Below are 13,382 nucleotides of genomic sequence, written 5' to 3'. Positions count from 1 at the left end.
ATTCAGAAAGATCTAATTTTGCTGATGAGATAGAATAGAAGTGGAGAGGATGGATGATAGTGAAAAGCCCTGGGTGGTAGAGGGCTCCAAGTCAGGGGAATGAGTGCCCATGAAAGGAATGACTCTGAAGAGAAACGTGGCCTAATTCTCAATTTTTTGTGCTATTAGCTCTGTCTTATCATTTACTGCAAGTTTGAGAATTTCTCTCTGAGATTCACTTCCTTAATTATTCCCTTATTTGTAAAACACAGCACTAGGATGTGAAGAGGAAGTAAGTTCTAGGAATGAGAATTAAAATATTAATCATCATAAACTAATATATATATATATATATATATATGTATATACATATATATATATATATGTATATACATATATATATAGCATTTGAAAGATTATACACTTTTCATACATATTCTCCCACATTAAACAGTTGCCTTTTACTCTCTAAAATTCAAATGTACTACTGGCAACCAGATTAATCTCTTTTATGAAGGCATATATGCCAAGAGGTGAGCAGTAACACAAATGGCCAAATCTTTCAGCTACTAAGGAGGAGAGAAGGTAATGCATATTACTAGTTTCCTAGAAACTAAAGGTAAACATTTATTTAAATGACTGATCATACAAAATTACCTTATCACCTCTTCCATGGTAAAAATAGCTTCCCTTTTAAAAGAGTGCAAGAGAGTCTTGAGTATGATTTTACATGATATGATTTTATGAATATGATATATACTGAAAGATCCCATAAGCTACATGCTACATGCCCCTTCACTCAGGCTACCTATTTCAAATTGGTTAAATCTTAGTAGACAATATATTCAAAATCAAAAGAGGACCAAATGTATTCACTTAATAATGTCTGTTTTATGAATTTACATTTCCTCCAGTACTCAATTAATTAAGATTATTTTTCACTATTGAATGCTTACTATGTGAAAGGCATTGTGAAAATATATTGCAGTGATAGTTCTTCCTAGAAACTACTCAAATATGAGACCTATTTGAAAAGAGAATTTTGGAGAGAAATTAAAAATATTTAGGGTTAGAAGGTAATTTGGTTCAACTTATTCATTCATTCATCCCACAAATATTTATTGAGTATTTACTGTAGCTGGCACAAGACAGTACTGTGGGCATGAGAAGATATAGCCATGCATAATCTAAAGGGGAGCATACAAACAGTTATAAACAGGAGTAATGTATGGGAATTATCAAGAAAAAACTTCCTTAAAGAGGTGACACATGAGCTAGCTATCAAAGGATGAATTTAGGAGAGTCAGAAAAAGAAGTGGGAAAAGTACAATATGAGCAAAGTGAGCAGCATGTGCAAAGGCATGTAGGTGAAAAGAAACTGAGTAGTAAATGCAGATGAGGTTGGAGGTGAGGGTGTGGCTGGTCATGAAAGGCATTGCACACATACCATTCTTGAATTTGATTGAAAGGTGATAGGTGTAATAGAAGAATTTTAAGCAAGAGTGATATGAGCAGATTTTCCTATAGGTGTGTTGTTGCAGCAGTGATATAGAGAATGTTATTGCAGTGTGGACAAGAAGAAAAGCTAGAAGAATAGATCGCCATTGTTGCAATCCATGTAGGGGAGGGGATGTCTCTGACAGATAACCAGACAGTAGAAAGGCCCAGAGCTGATGACTGATTTTCTATTTGGAGATGTGTAGAGATGTGTAAAAGCTTACCTCACAAGTGAGCTAACAGACCTAGAGTGTCTAAATGACTTGACCCAGGTCATTCAGCTAGTTAGCAGCAGACCCAATCAAGTCTTCTAATTCTTTTTTTTTTTTTAAATATAATTTATTGTCAAATTGGCTAACATACAGTGTGTACAGTGTGCTCTTGGTTTTGGGAGTAGATTCTTGTGATTCATTGCTTACATACAACACCCAGTGCTCATCCCAACAAGTGCCCTCCTCAATGCCTATCACCCAGAGGTTTGTTCTCTGTATTTGAGAGTCACTTATGGTTTGCCTCCCTCCCTCTCTGTTTGTTAACTATTTTTTCCCCTTCCCTTCCCCCATGGTCTTCTGCTCAAATTCCACATATGAGTGAAAACTTATATCTGTCTTTCTCTGTCAAGTCTCCTAATTCTAAATCCACTGTTCTCACTGTTATGTGGTTATTTGTAACTCAAATTTTTAAGAAATCAGGTCATATTTAAAATGCCTTAGGAACTTGCTACCTAAGAAATCCATTGTATATACATTGCAAAAAGTACAATCACTGCTCTAATTTACATTCCACAGATATTCTCAAGTGTCCTGATGTTTACTTTGTATTTACTTGATTATATGGTAAAGAGTTTTGTTCTTTTTGAAATAGATTTTCAATATTGTATATGACTGAAAAGTATGCTGTTTTTCTATTTGGCTATAGTAGTAGTACAAGCTTCGAAAGTGGGACAAACAGTGAAGATGTTAAGAAAGCCAGTGTTCTACTGATCCGCAAATTGTACATACTAATGCAGAACCTTGGACCCCTTCCTAATGATGTTATACTTACTATGAAACTCCACTACTATAATGCAGGTAGGTGGAGACCACTAGTCAAATTCCTTCTATTTATTTATGTATTTATTTATGAATTTGTTTATCTATCTATCTATTTATAGAAAGCATGAGCTGGGGAGGGGCAGAGAGAGAGAATCCCACGCAGGTTCCCACGCTGTCAGCGCAGAGCCTGATGCAGGGCTTGAGCCTACAAAAATGATGAGATCATGACCTGAGCCAAAGTCAGACGCTTACTGGGACTGAGTCACCCAGGCGCCCCTAGTCAAATTCCTTCTTAAGCGTTGAAGTAATATTTTATATAGAGAGATTTTTTTTTCTTTTTCTTTTTTTTTTAATTTATTTTTTAATATTTGAAATTTACTGTCAAATTGGTTTCCATACAACACCCAGTGCTCATCCCAAAAGGTGCCCTCCTCAATACCCATCACCCACCCTGCCCTCCCTCCCACCCCCCATCAACCCTCAGTTTGTTCTCAGTTTTTAACAGTTATAGAGAGATTTTGTAAGCATCTGAGAGATCTGTTGGTATACATGAAAGATTAATCTAACTTCTTGATTAAATTTAAACACAGTTTTCTTGGTTTTCTGCCCTTTTCATTTTGCAGTGACTCCTCATGATTACCAACCCCCTGGTTTTAAAGAAGGGGTAAATTCACACTTCCTGCTGTTTGAGGGGGAGCCTGTAAACCTGCAAGTGGGATTGGTCTCCACTGGCTTTCATAGTATGAAAGTAAAAGTCACAACTGAGGCCACCAGAGTGTCTGATTTGGAGAACAATCTCTTTCAGGAGAACAGCACAACTGAGATTGCCCATCAGGGTCTAGACTTTGATGAGGAAGAAGAAGAATGCAGCAATCATGTAAGACAAAGCTTTAGTGAGACTCTGTTGCTTCAGTTAAACATAGCTAACATTTTCCAGTTCCTACACAGGTTATATCACAGTAACAGTCCAATGGAGTATGCCAGGTATAAAACCTAAAACAAAACTAGCTTCTGACCTCAGGGAGTCTTTATTGTAAAAATGTACTGTCTTCAAGAAGGGAATATACTTTGTTAGATGAAATTGTCCATTATGAGGAGAAGAAAAAGACTTTCCAATATATGAATTTTATAAAAGGTACCCATGAATTTCTTTCTTCCATTTATAGGTAACATTTTTAGGATTTAAAAAATATTCTAGGTATTTATTCATACTCACTGGAAGTATAAATAAGTTCTTGATTACTGGGATAATTGAGTGGTCAGAGGTGGTGGAAAAGAAGTTACAGATAATCTCAAGTCAGAGTGAAAACAAAATGATAGTCAACTGTTGGTTATGTGGACAGAGACAAGCTTTGGGCTAGGTCCCTGGGAAAAGTCAGGGAGCTTGTTTGGAGCCACTGGAGCCAAATAGATAGGACTCAGCCCTTTACCTTCCTACTTTCTCCAGTAGAGACTAGAGTTGAGTACTTGCGAGGGCCCCACTGTGTCCTAGGTAAATCCACACCCTGTCATCTAGATAACAAAGTTTAATGGGTGTCAACATTGTATTAAAAGGATTCTGAGCTAGACATAAAGGGTTTTTAGAATACTTAGTGGGAAGTGATGCTATAAAATCTTTTCAGGAACTATTTTCAGATTAGGATGCTAATTTGTTTGCCTGAGATAGTTTGAGTCTTCCTTAAAGGGATAACTATAGTAAAATAACTTTTGAATGTTCTTTCTGATTCTTTAAATCTGGTGTATTTCATATATTGAAAGAGGTCTTATTTCAATTAATATAAATAATATAACCAAACAAGATTTTTTTTCCATCTTTAGTATTTTCACAATGTCATACATGCTAATGGCTTTAGAGTCTGATGCAACTTTCTTCTGAATCTGTTCAAGGAAGATATAGCTAACATAGGCTAGTTTTAAAAAAATAAAGGTTTTTTTTAATGTTTATTTACTTCGAGAGAGAGAGAGAGCAAGTGAGCGGGGGAGGAGCAGAGAGAGAGAGAGGGAGAGAGAAAGAATCCCAAGCAAGCTCTGTGCTGTTAGAGCAGAGCCTGATGTGGGGCTCGATCTCACAAACTGTGAGATCATGACCTGAGCCAAAATCAAGAGTTGATCACCTAACTGACTGAGCCACCCAGGTGCCCCTAAAAAACCAAGGTTAAGAAAATAATGAACACGATTCAACTGGATTTTTATCTTTCAAAATTAAGAATTTCTTTCTCTTTTACCCATGGAAATGAAACCAGACAACTTGAGAATGAATAATTCAATTGATAGATTAAATAATACATGTGATAACATTTGTCAAGCGTATGTTTAGTAGGAACTATTTATACAAAGATCAGAATTTTGTGGTAAACTCAGTCAATTCAAGTTCCTTCCTCAGCCAGCCAATTATATGAAAGGATTTAAGTAAGTCTAGAGAAGAGCTTACTGACAGTTTGTCACTCAGAATTCTGTTTGCTTTTATTTTATTTTATTTTATTTTATTTTATTTTACTTTTACTTTTACTCTTAAAAAATTTTTTTAGGGGTGCCTGGGTGGTTCCGTCAGTTTTGTTTGTGGGTTGTGGGTTTGTGGGTTTGAGCCCCGTGTTGGGCTCTGTGCTGATGGCTCAGAGCCTGGAGCCTGCTTCGGATTCTGTGTCTCCCAGTCTCTCGGCCCCTCCCCTGCTCATGCTCTGTCTCTCTCTGTCTCTCAATAATAAATGTTAAAAAAATTTTTTTTAATAAAAAAATAAATTTTTAATGTTTTTTTTTTTGTTTTTTTTTTTTTTTGAGAGGGAGAGAGAGAGAGCAAGCAGGGGAGGGGCAGAGAGAGTGGGAGACAAAAATCTGATGCAGGCTCCAGGCTCCAAGCTGTCAGCACAGAGCCTAATGCAGGGCTCAAACCCATGAACCATGAGATTGTGACCTGAGCTGAAGTCGAACACTTAACCGACTGAGCCACCCAGGCACCCCTTATTTTTAATTTTTGAGAGAGAGAGTGCAGGACAGGGGCAGAGGGAAGACAGAATCTTAAGCAGGCTCCACGCCTAGTGTGGAGGGCTTGATCTCACAACCCTGAGAGATTATGACCTGAGCTGAAATTAAGAGTTGGATGCTTAACTGACTGAACCACACAGGTGGCCCCCACTTTAACATTCTTAAATCCAAGTGTAACTTACATATGGAAAAACACATCATAATGATATTGCTCAGTAAGTATTCACAAACTGGACATCAGGACTGGGATGAGGGTGAAGCAAGCATGGTGAGAGTAAGCACGTTCTTAAATTTTGCTCCTTAGGTAACCTGTTTGTCTCACCTTTGTCCCAGCCTACTGAATAAACGTGTGAAATCAAAACCCAACGAAGAAACAAAATACTTTGAAGTCTTACTTTGTAGTCATTCAATAAGAATATCTCTATCCTGACTTCTATTAGCATAGATTAGTTTCTCTTGTTTTTAATTTTATAGATGTAGAATCAGAGTATGGGCCATTTGTTCTCTCAACATTATGTTGTGATATTTATCCATATTCTTGCATGTTCTCACTATTCATTCATCTAATGTTGATGGGCATTTAGATAATTTTCTGGTTTTGACTATTATGGATAGTACTGCTCTAAACATTCCGAACATGTTTCTCAATGAAATATGTACATATTTCCGGTGAGAATAGAACGGCTAGGAGCAGATTTGCTGCGTCAAGAATATGTGTGCATTTATTTTAATTTTATTTTATTTTTAAATGTTTATTTATTTTTAAGAGAGAGAGAGAAAGTGTGTGCACATGAGTGGGGGTGGGGCAGAGAGAGGGAGACAGAGGATCCAAATCAGGCTCTATGATGAGAGCAGAGCCAATGCTGGGCTCAAACTCACAAACGGTGAGATCATGACCTGAGCTGAAGTTGGACGCTTAACCAACTGAGCCACCCAGGTGCCCCTGCATTTAGTTTTAATAGATACTACAAAACAATTTCCAAGGTGATTGTGCTAATTTATATTCCCATCAGCAATGTATGAGAGTTGTGGTTGCTCCACATCCTCACCAACCCTTGGCATTTTCTGTCTTAATTTTAGCTGTTCTGATGGGTGTGTAGTGGGATGCCACTGTGGTTTTAGTTTATAGTTCCCTGATGACTAATGAAGGTGAGCATCTTTTCATATGTTTATTGACCACGTTGGATATCCTCTTTGGTGAAGTGTCTTTCCAAGTTGTCATTTTTATTTATTGGGCTCTATTGGATCGATCATCTTTCATTTTTACTGATTTGTAGTTCTGCATATATATTCCATGTGTAAGTCCTTTATCAGATACATGTATTGTCAGTATCTTTGACTTTATGAGTTGCCTTTTTAGTGTCTTAAGAGTGTGCTGTGGCAAATAGTTTTTAAAAAAACTACTGTGTGCAGTTTTTTTAAAAAAAATTTTTGTCTATTCGGAAGTTTAGAGATGTTCTCTATGTTCTTCTCTAAAAAGGGGACATAATTACAGAAACAGAAGAGATTTTTCAATTATAAAAGCCCCCCATGAATAACTTTATACCAAAAAATATAAATATAAAATATAACGTAAATATAAATACCTTTCTCTCTCCCACCTTCAAATATTTGTATATTTTGGTATGACGTTATTTGTTCTCTGTTTCATTCATGTTGTCTGGTTTGGTTTTGTCTCCCTAACTTCAAATTGATCTTTCCATCAATATATAGACATATATATCCTACAAGTGCCTCAAATTCAACATCTCCAAATAGAATTTCAACTTCTGATCAAATATGCTCTTTCTTTCCTCAGGTTCCTTACCTTGGTGTTGTAACCATCATTTTATCAAACAGCCTGACCAGGAATGTGTTCAACTTCTGTGTTGTCACTTCTCACATCCCTTTGGTTACCATTTCCATCTATTTTGCCTTTGAAATATTTCTCAAGTTTGGCTCTATTGCCATTGTGCTGATTCAGGCTGTCATCCTTGCTTTCTTTGTGACTGACAGCTAAGTCTCCTTACTGAGTCTCCCTGATGTCGGCATTGCCTCTCTAATCTGTCTTTAGAGTACCAGAGAATGAGGGTAGTAAAACTATAATAATCATTTTCAAATATTTCAAGTTCATTTATTTTGTGTAACTTCAAAGGGCAGAAGGAGAGACAGGAAATGAAAATCACAGGGGTGAGAGGAGGTTGATTTTGAATCATTAGAAGGAAGAACTTTCTTTTTAAAATTTGAAAGCATTATTATAATGACATTAAGGTAATTTAAAAAGCAATGCAAATCTTCTAACTGCTACCATCTTATCAATAATGTTCTTTTTGTATGTTCCATCACCTCCAGTCTTTTTCCACAGATACCCATATTTGTATATGGTTTTAATCGTGGTTTATATATACAATTTGTTTTACTTTTATACTTAACTTTATAAATATGTCCCACCTTAATCTTCATATTTCTAATTTTAATGAACTTTTGTTTTATATAGGTACTTACTCTACCATTTCCCTACTTTTAAACATTTAAGTTAGTTCTTGATATTGCTATTATAAATAGTGTTATAATAAATACTTTTGTATGTATGACAGAATTTTCCTTGTTTTTTAAGGATATGGTATCAGGTGTGAAATTTACAGAGTCTGAAATTTCCACAGCTCTTTAATGAGTATTACCAAATCATTTTCTAGAAGCTTGCCAGCTTCTCTATCTCCTCAGGATAGATTTTCTAATAATGACAATTGTTTAATAAACCTGACTGTCTTGAGAAAGGTGAACTCTTGTCAACAGCTGTGTTCATACACACACACAGACACACACACACACACACACACACACACTCTGTGTTCAAAATAGAGTATAGATGATGGTCTCCAGGGTGTTGCAAGAGAAAAATCATGATTTAGGGGAAAAGTTAAACTTATTTGACCTCTGAGATCCCTTTCATGCTAAGATTCTCTGGGATGTTTTTTGAATTCCTATCAAGAGCAATACCTTGCTGAGCATTGTAAAGAAGACAAAAGCATACAAAATATATTTTCTACATTTGGTAACTCTGGCTGAAGAGACAATACCTACATAATATAATGGCAAATAATAATGGAGAGTATATGAATGATAGAAATAATTTTAACTAACAATAGAGCATTGTTCTCGGGGCTTTACATGTATTGTCACTTTTAATCTTCCCAGTTATTTTATGAAGTAGAGTCTATTATTACCCTGCAATGAGGAAACAGACTTAGAGAAGTTAGCACAAGACTGCATACACAGTGAATAAGTAGCAGGGCCACAATTCAGATCAAGGCAATTTGACTCCAAAGCCTGTGCTGTTATGATACAGAAATAAAGATAAATTGGCACTGTGTGGGAAGGTTTCATTGAATTGGTGATTTTATGGATGAATTATATTTTAACTGGCAGATTTTAAGGCAGAGGACGTTCCAAACAAGTTGAAAAGTACGTAGAGAACTTCTGTCTCCATGACTTGTAATTCCAATACTGAACTTTCCATACCTTTCCCTGTATTCTATGTCTTTGCTACAATCTCTACTTTTGGTAACCTCTAACTCAAAGATTTTTTTTTTTTTTTTACGTTTCTTTATTTTTGAGAGGCAGAGAGAGACAGAGCACGAATGGGAGAGGGGCAGAGATAGAGGGAGACTCAGAATCTGAAGCAGGCTCCAGGCTCCGAGTTGTCAGCTCAGAGCCAGATGAGGGGCTCGAACCCACGAACTGTGAGATCATGACCTGAGCCAAAGTCAGACGCTCAACTGACAGAGCCACCCAGGCACCCCTCTAACTCAAAGATTTTTAAGAACTTTCTTAAATCATAAAATTTTCTTTTAAAATAGAAAATCTACAAAATTTTGATCAAATAGCTTATACTGCTTTTTCACCAGTCATCTATAGTAAAGAGGCAATTTAACATATGATCTTGTTGTGAGACTACTATAAGATGGAAAAAAATTTCTTTCACACAATTTTCTTTTTCATCTTATTCCTTATCTCAGTCACAGAAAAAGAAATATGAAGAATTTTCATCAGTAGTTGAAATTATTCAATATTTGAATAGTACAAATATTCATTTTCTGGTATGATCGATCCTTAAGATCCAAGGAACAATGTAAAAGTGAGATTGTAATTTGGCAGTAAATTCAGAAATGATAAAAGCACACAGGTTTGAAATTTTAAAAAATTTTAAGTTATAAGAACTCTTTTTTTTTAAATTTTTAAATGTTTATTTATTTTTAAGATAGCATACACACACACAACAAGCAGGGAAAGGGCAGAGAGAGGAAGACAGGATCCAAAGTGGCCTCCACGCTGACAGCAGAGAACCCAATGTGAGGCTCAAACCCATAGAGCCAGGAGATCATGACCTGAGCTGAAGTTGGACGCTTAACTGACCAAGCCACCCAGGTGCCTCAAGTTATTTTTTTAAATTTTTTTTTTAACGTTTATTTATTTTTGAGACAGAGAGAGACAGAGCATGAACGGGGGAGGGGCAGAGAGAGAGGGAGACACAGAATCGGAAGCAGGCTCCAGGCTCTGAGCCATCAGCCCAGAGCCCGATGCGGGGCTCGAACTCACAGACCGCGAGATCGTGACCTGAGCCGAAGTCGGCCGCTTAACCGACTGAGCCACCCAGGCGCCCCCAGGTGCCTCAAGTTATAAGAACTCTTAAAACCTAACTCCACTTGGAAAATAGAACACAGAGCCCAAGTAGGAGACCAAGGAATCCTAGAACAAAACAGGGTTACATAGAACTGTCTGGAAAACCCCATCCTAAATATGTCCTTATCATTTTATCTACCTCTGCAACACCTTCAGGATAGGTCTTCTTTCCTAATAGCGATGGTTTGGGGCTTAATATCTAGCTAGTAAGGGCACACAAACACAATGGCACTTCCTAGTATACTGGGAAGTTGGGCCTGTTTTCTCTGTTGTAGTTAATTGGACAGGTAACAATAGATCTATATACTAGACAGAAAACCCTGGACAGGCTTCTTTAAAGAACTCGCTATCTTGTGACAATCAACACATGTTCTGGAATTGGATATGGAATCTTATTTAAATTTTATGCTGTTTAAATGCTGAGGGAAAAGTACTTCTTTCTAATAGAGTACTAAAATACCTTCTAATAATTAACTCAGGCTCCTTAAAGGATTCTAGTAATTACTGACATGTGCAGACAGCTATAAAAAAAATGGAGGGCTGGGGTGCCTGGGTGGCTCAGTCTGTTAAGCCTCCAACTTTGGCTCAGGTCATGATCCCATGGTTTGTGAGTTCGAGCCCCGCGTTGGGCTCTGTGCTGACAGCTCGGAGCCTGGAAACTGCTTCATATTCTCTGTCTCCCTCTGCTCTCTCTGCCCCTCCCCTGCTTGTGCTCTCTCTCTCTCAAAAATAAATAAATATTTTTAAAAGTGGAGGGCTAATGTTGCCTACATCTACTTTAAAGACTGATGGTCCTAGTTTATTAAACCATTATAGCTGTTTTAGAATTCATATTTGTATCAATTTTTTAGATAGGGGCCCATATGCTATAATTTTCTAATTTTCCAAGCTCTTTATGAGTCTTTGTACCTCCATGTTAGAAAGAATTGTTAGATATTCTGTACACATTTTTCTCTAGGCCTTTCCTTTGTACCTAGTAATCTTGATCCAGCATGGTATATTTTTCTCATCTGTGACACATTAATTTAACTGATGGATAAATAATTCATACAAATGATGTTTTTTGAATTTGAGCTAAAGACAGAATTTTTAAGAATATAACAGCCACAAGTATTTCTTAAAAACCAATTCAATAGTTTATCATTTTATTTAGTTACAATGAACATTTTTGGATGCATTTTATTCCTGCATGAAGCCCATTTTTTACCCTTTTACACTAACACATTTGATTAGTGAAAATGATTTGTTTTTGAGAAATTAGAATGTAAATTACATTAGCATCAAAGTAAATGGTACCATTTAAGTGTGGACTAGAAAGATATTTTCTGAATTCCTTAGAATTTCTTTGTATTCCAGCTAGTGAATTGAAATGAGAGCCTTTTCATTCAGAATATATTTTTTCCTACTAAACTCTAAACTGAAGTTTTGCATTTTTGAGGTATAGTCTGGTGGTTTTCATAGCATCACATCTCATGAACATATATGCTTTATTTGATACAATGTAGTGTTGGCAAGGATATCTTAGATTCTTGGAAATGGAGTTGATTATTGAAAACGTTGGAGAAGGCACATTATCTACAGAAAATATTCAGACTTAAAAACCACACATCATTCTCTATCATGGAGCTATAGTCCTTTCCACAAAGTTTCTTTTTGTCAAATAGGAACATTTTTTCAATTAATTTTTGTTTTACGTTATAGAATGTAAATGTTATCCTCTATTAACCATGCAAGGAGGAATGAAAGTTGGTTGAATTTCCCACAGCCCTATAAGTCATTTCTTTTTTTTATATGAATCATTCTATAACCTATCAGAGAATTATTTCTAATGGGAAGAGCCACACTAATTATCTGTTATGTTTCACTTACATAAAGAAATAAGTATATTGATATTTATTATCGCAGAAGAAAAGTTGAGTATAGTGAGTAACCTTAGGTAGGAGCAATTTGAATGTACTATTATTAAATCCTAACAGTAAAATAAATAAGTTTTGTTTAAAAAAAAAAAAGGCGGTGGTGGGGGAGTGGGGCTCCTGGGTGGCTCTGTCAATTAAGAGTCCAATTCTTGATTTTGGCTCAAGTCATGATCTCACCATTCGTGGCATCAAGTCCCATGTTGGGCTCCATGCTGGAGCCTGCTTGGGATTCTCTCTCTCTCTCTCTCTCTCTCTCTGCCCCTCTCCCCTCAAAGTAAGTAAGTAAACTTTATTTTAAAAAAGGGGGTAAGACTTAGAAATGTTCTGTTTAAAAAAAGATACTTGTGAGGGGCGCCTGGGTGGCTCAATTTGTTGAGCATCCAACTTCGGCTCAGCTCATAGTTCATGAGTTCAAGCCCTGCATTGGGCTTGCTGCTGTTAGTGTGGAGCTTGCTTTGGATCCTTTGTCCCCCTCTCTGCCCCTCCCCCGCTCATATTTTCTCTGTCTCAAAAATAAATAAACACTAAAAAAAAGATTCTTGTGGGGTGCCTGGGTGGCTCAGTTGGTTAAGCATCCAACTCTTGATTTCGGCTTAGATCATGATCTTGGCAGTTCATGAGTTCTAGCCCAGTGTCAGGCTCTGTGCTGACAGTGCGGAGCCTGCCTGGGATTCTCTCTCTCCTCTGCCCCTTTCCTGCTTTCTCTCTCTCAAAATACATAAACAAACCTAAAAAAAAAAGATACTTCTAATAGTCTGAAATAATACATGTTATCATACTAAAATCATTAAACTAAAACAAATATTAGGTTCTATTTAAATTAGGATTTTTTTTTCTCTTCTTGTAAGTGGCCTGAGGTGATCTCTGAAAATGGTTTGCTATTCACTTGACCCAGAAAACTCTAAAAATCATGCAAATCAGGAGGCTCAAATCTTCATGTTCACCTTAAGAACACACGTGAAATTGCCCAGGCCATCAAGGATATGCATATCTGAAAATCACCCAAGTATCTGAAAGATATCACTTTGCAGAAGCAATGTGTGCCATTCAGTCACTATAATGGTGGAGTTGGTAGGTGTACCCAGGCCAAACAGTGGGATTGGACACAGAGTCAGTGGCCCAAAAAGAGTGGTGAATTTTTACTGTAGACAGTAATGCTGAACTTAAAGGTTTAGATGTAGATTCTCTGGTCATTGAGTATATCCAGGTGAACAAAGCCCCCAAGATATGGCATAGAACTTACAGGGCTCATAGTCAAGTTAACCCATACATGAGCTCTCCCTGCCACACTCAGATGATCCTTACTGAAAAA

General features: G+C 36.7%; 1 protein-coding gene across 5 annotated transcripts in view; it reads left to right on the top strand.

The window, feature by feature from the left end:
* The window catches only part of HORMAD2 (HORMA domain containing 2), a 91,010-nt gene that overhangs the window by 37,681 nt on the left and 39,947 nt on the right, over positions 1–13,382 (top strand). For 3 of the 5 annotated variants that reach the window (XM_078435612.2, XM_060612750.3, XM_078435610.1), the window contains 2 exons: positions 2,395–2,546; positions 3,134–3,387. In XM_078435612.2, coding sequence (XP_078291738.1) covers positions 2,395–2,546; positions 3,134–3,387 — 406 coding nt within the window. The remainder of the gene's footprint in view (positions 1–2,394; positions 2,547–3,133; positions 3,388–13,382) is intronic. The other 2 variants (XM_060612752.3, XM_078435611.2) reach the window with 2 other exon arrangements.

The sequence above is a fragment of the Panthera onca genome, chromosome D3 (assembly GCF_046562875.1).
Source record: "Panthera onca isolate mPanOnc1 chromosome D3, mPanOnc1 haplotype 2, whole genome shotgun sequence".
NCBI lineage: Eukaryota > Metazoa > Chordata > Mammalia > Carnivora > Felidae > Panthera > Panthera onca.
The sequence above is the reverse complement of the archived record's forward strand: the minus strand, read 5'-3'. Positions and strand labels throughout refer to the sequence as shown.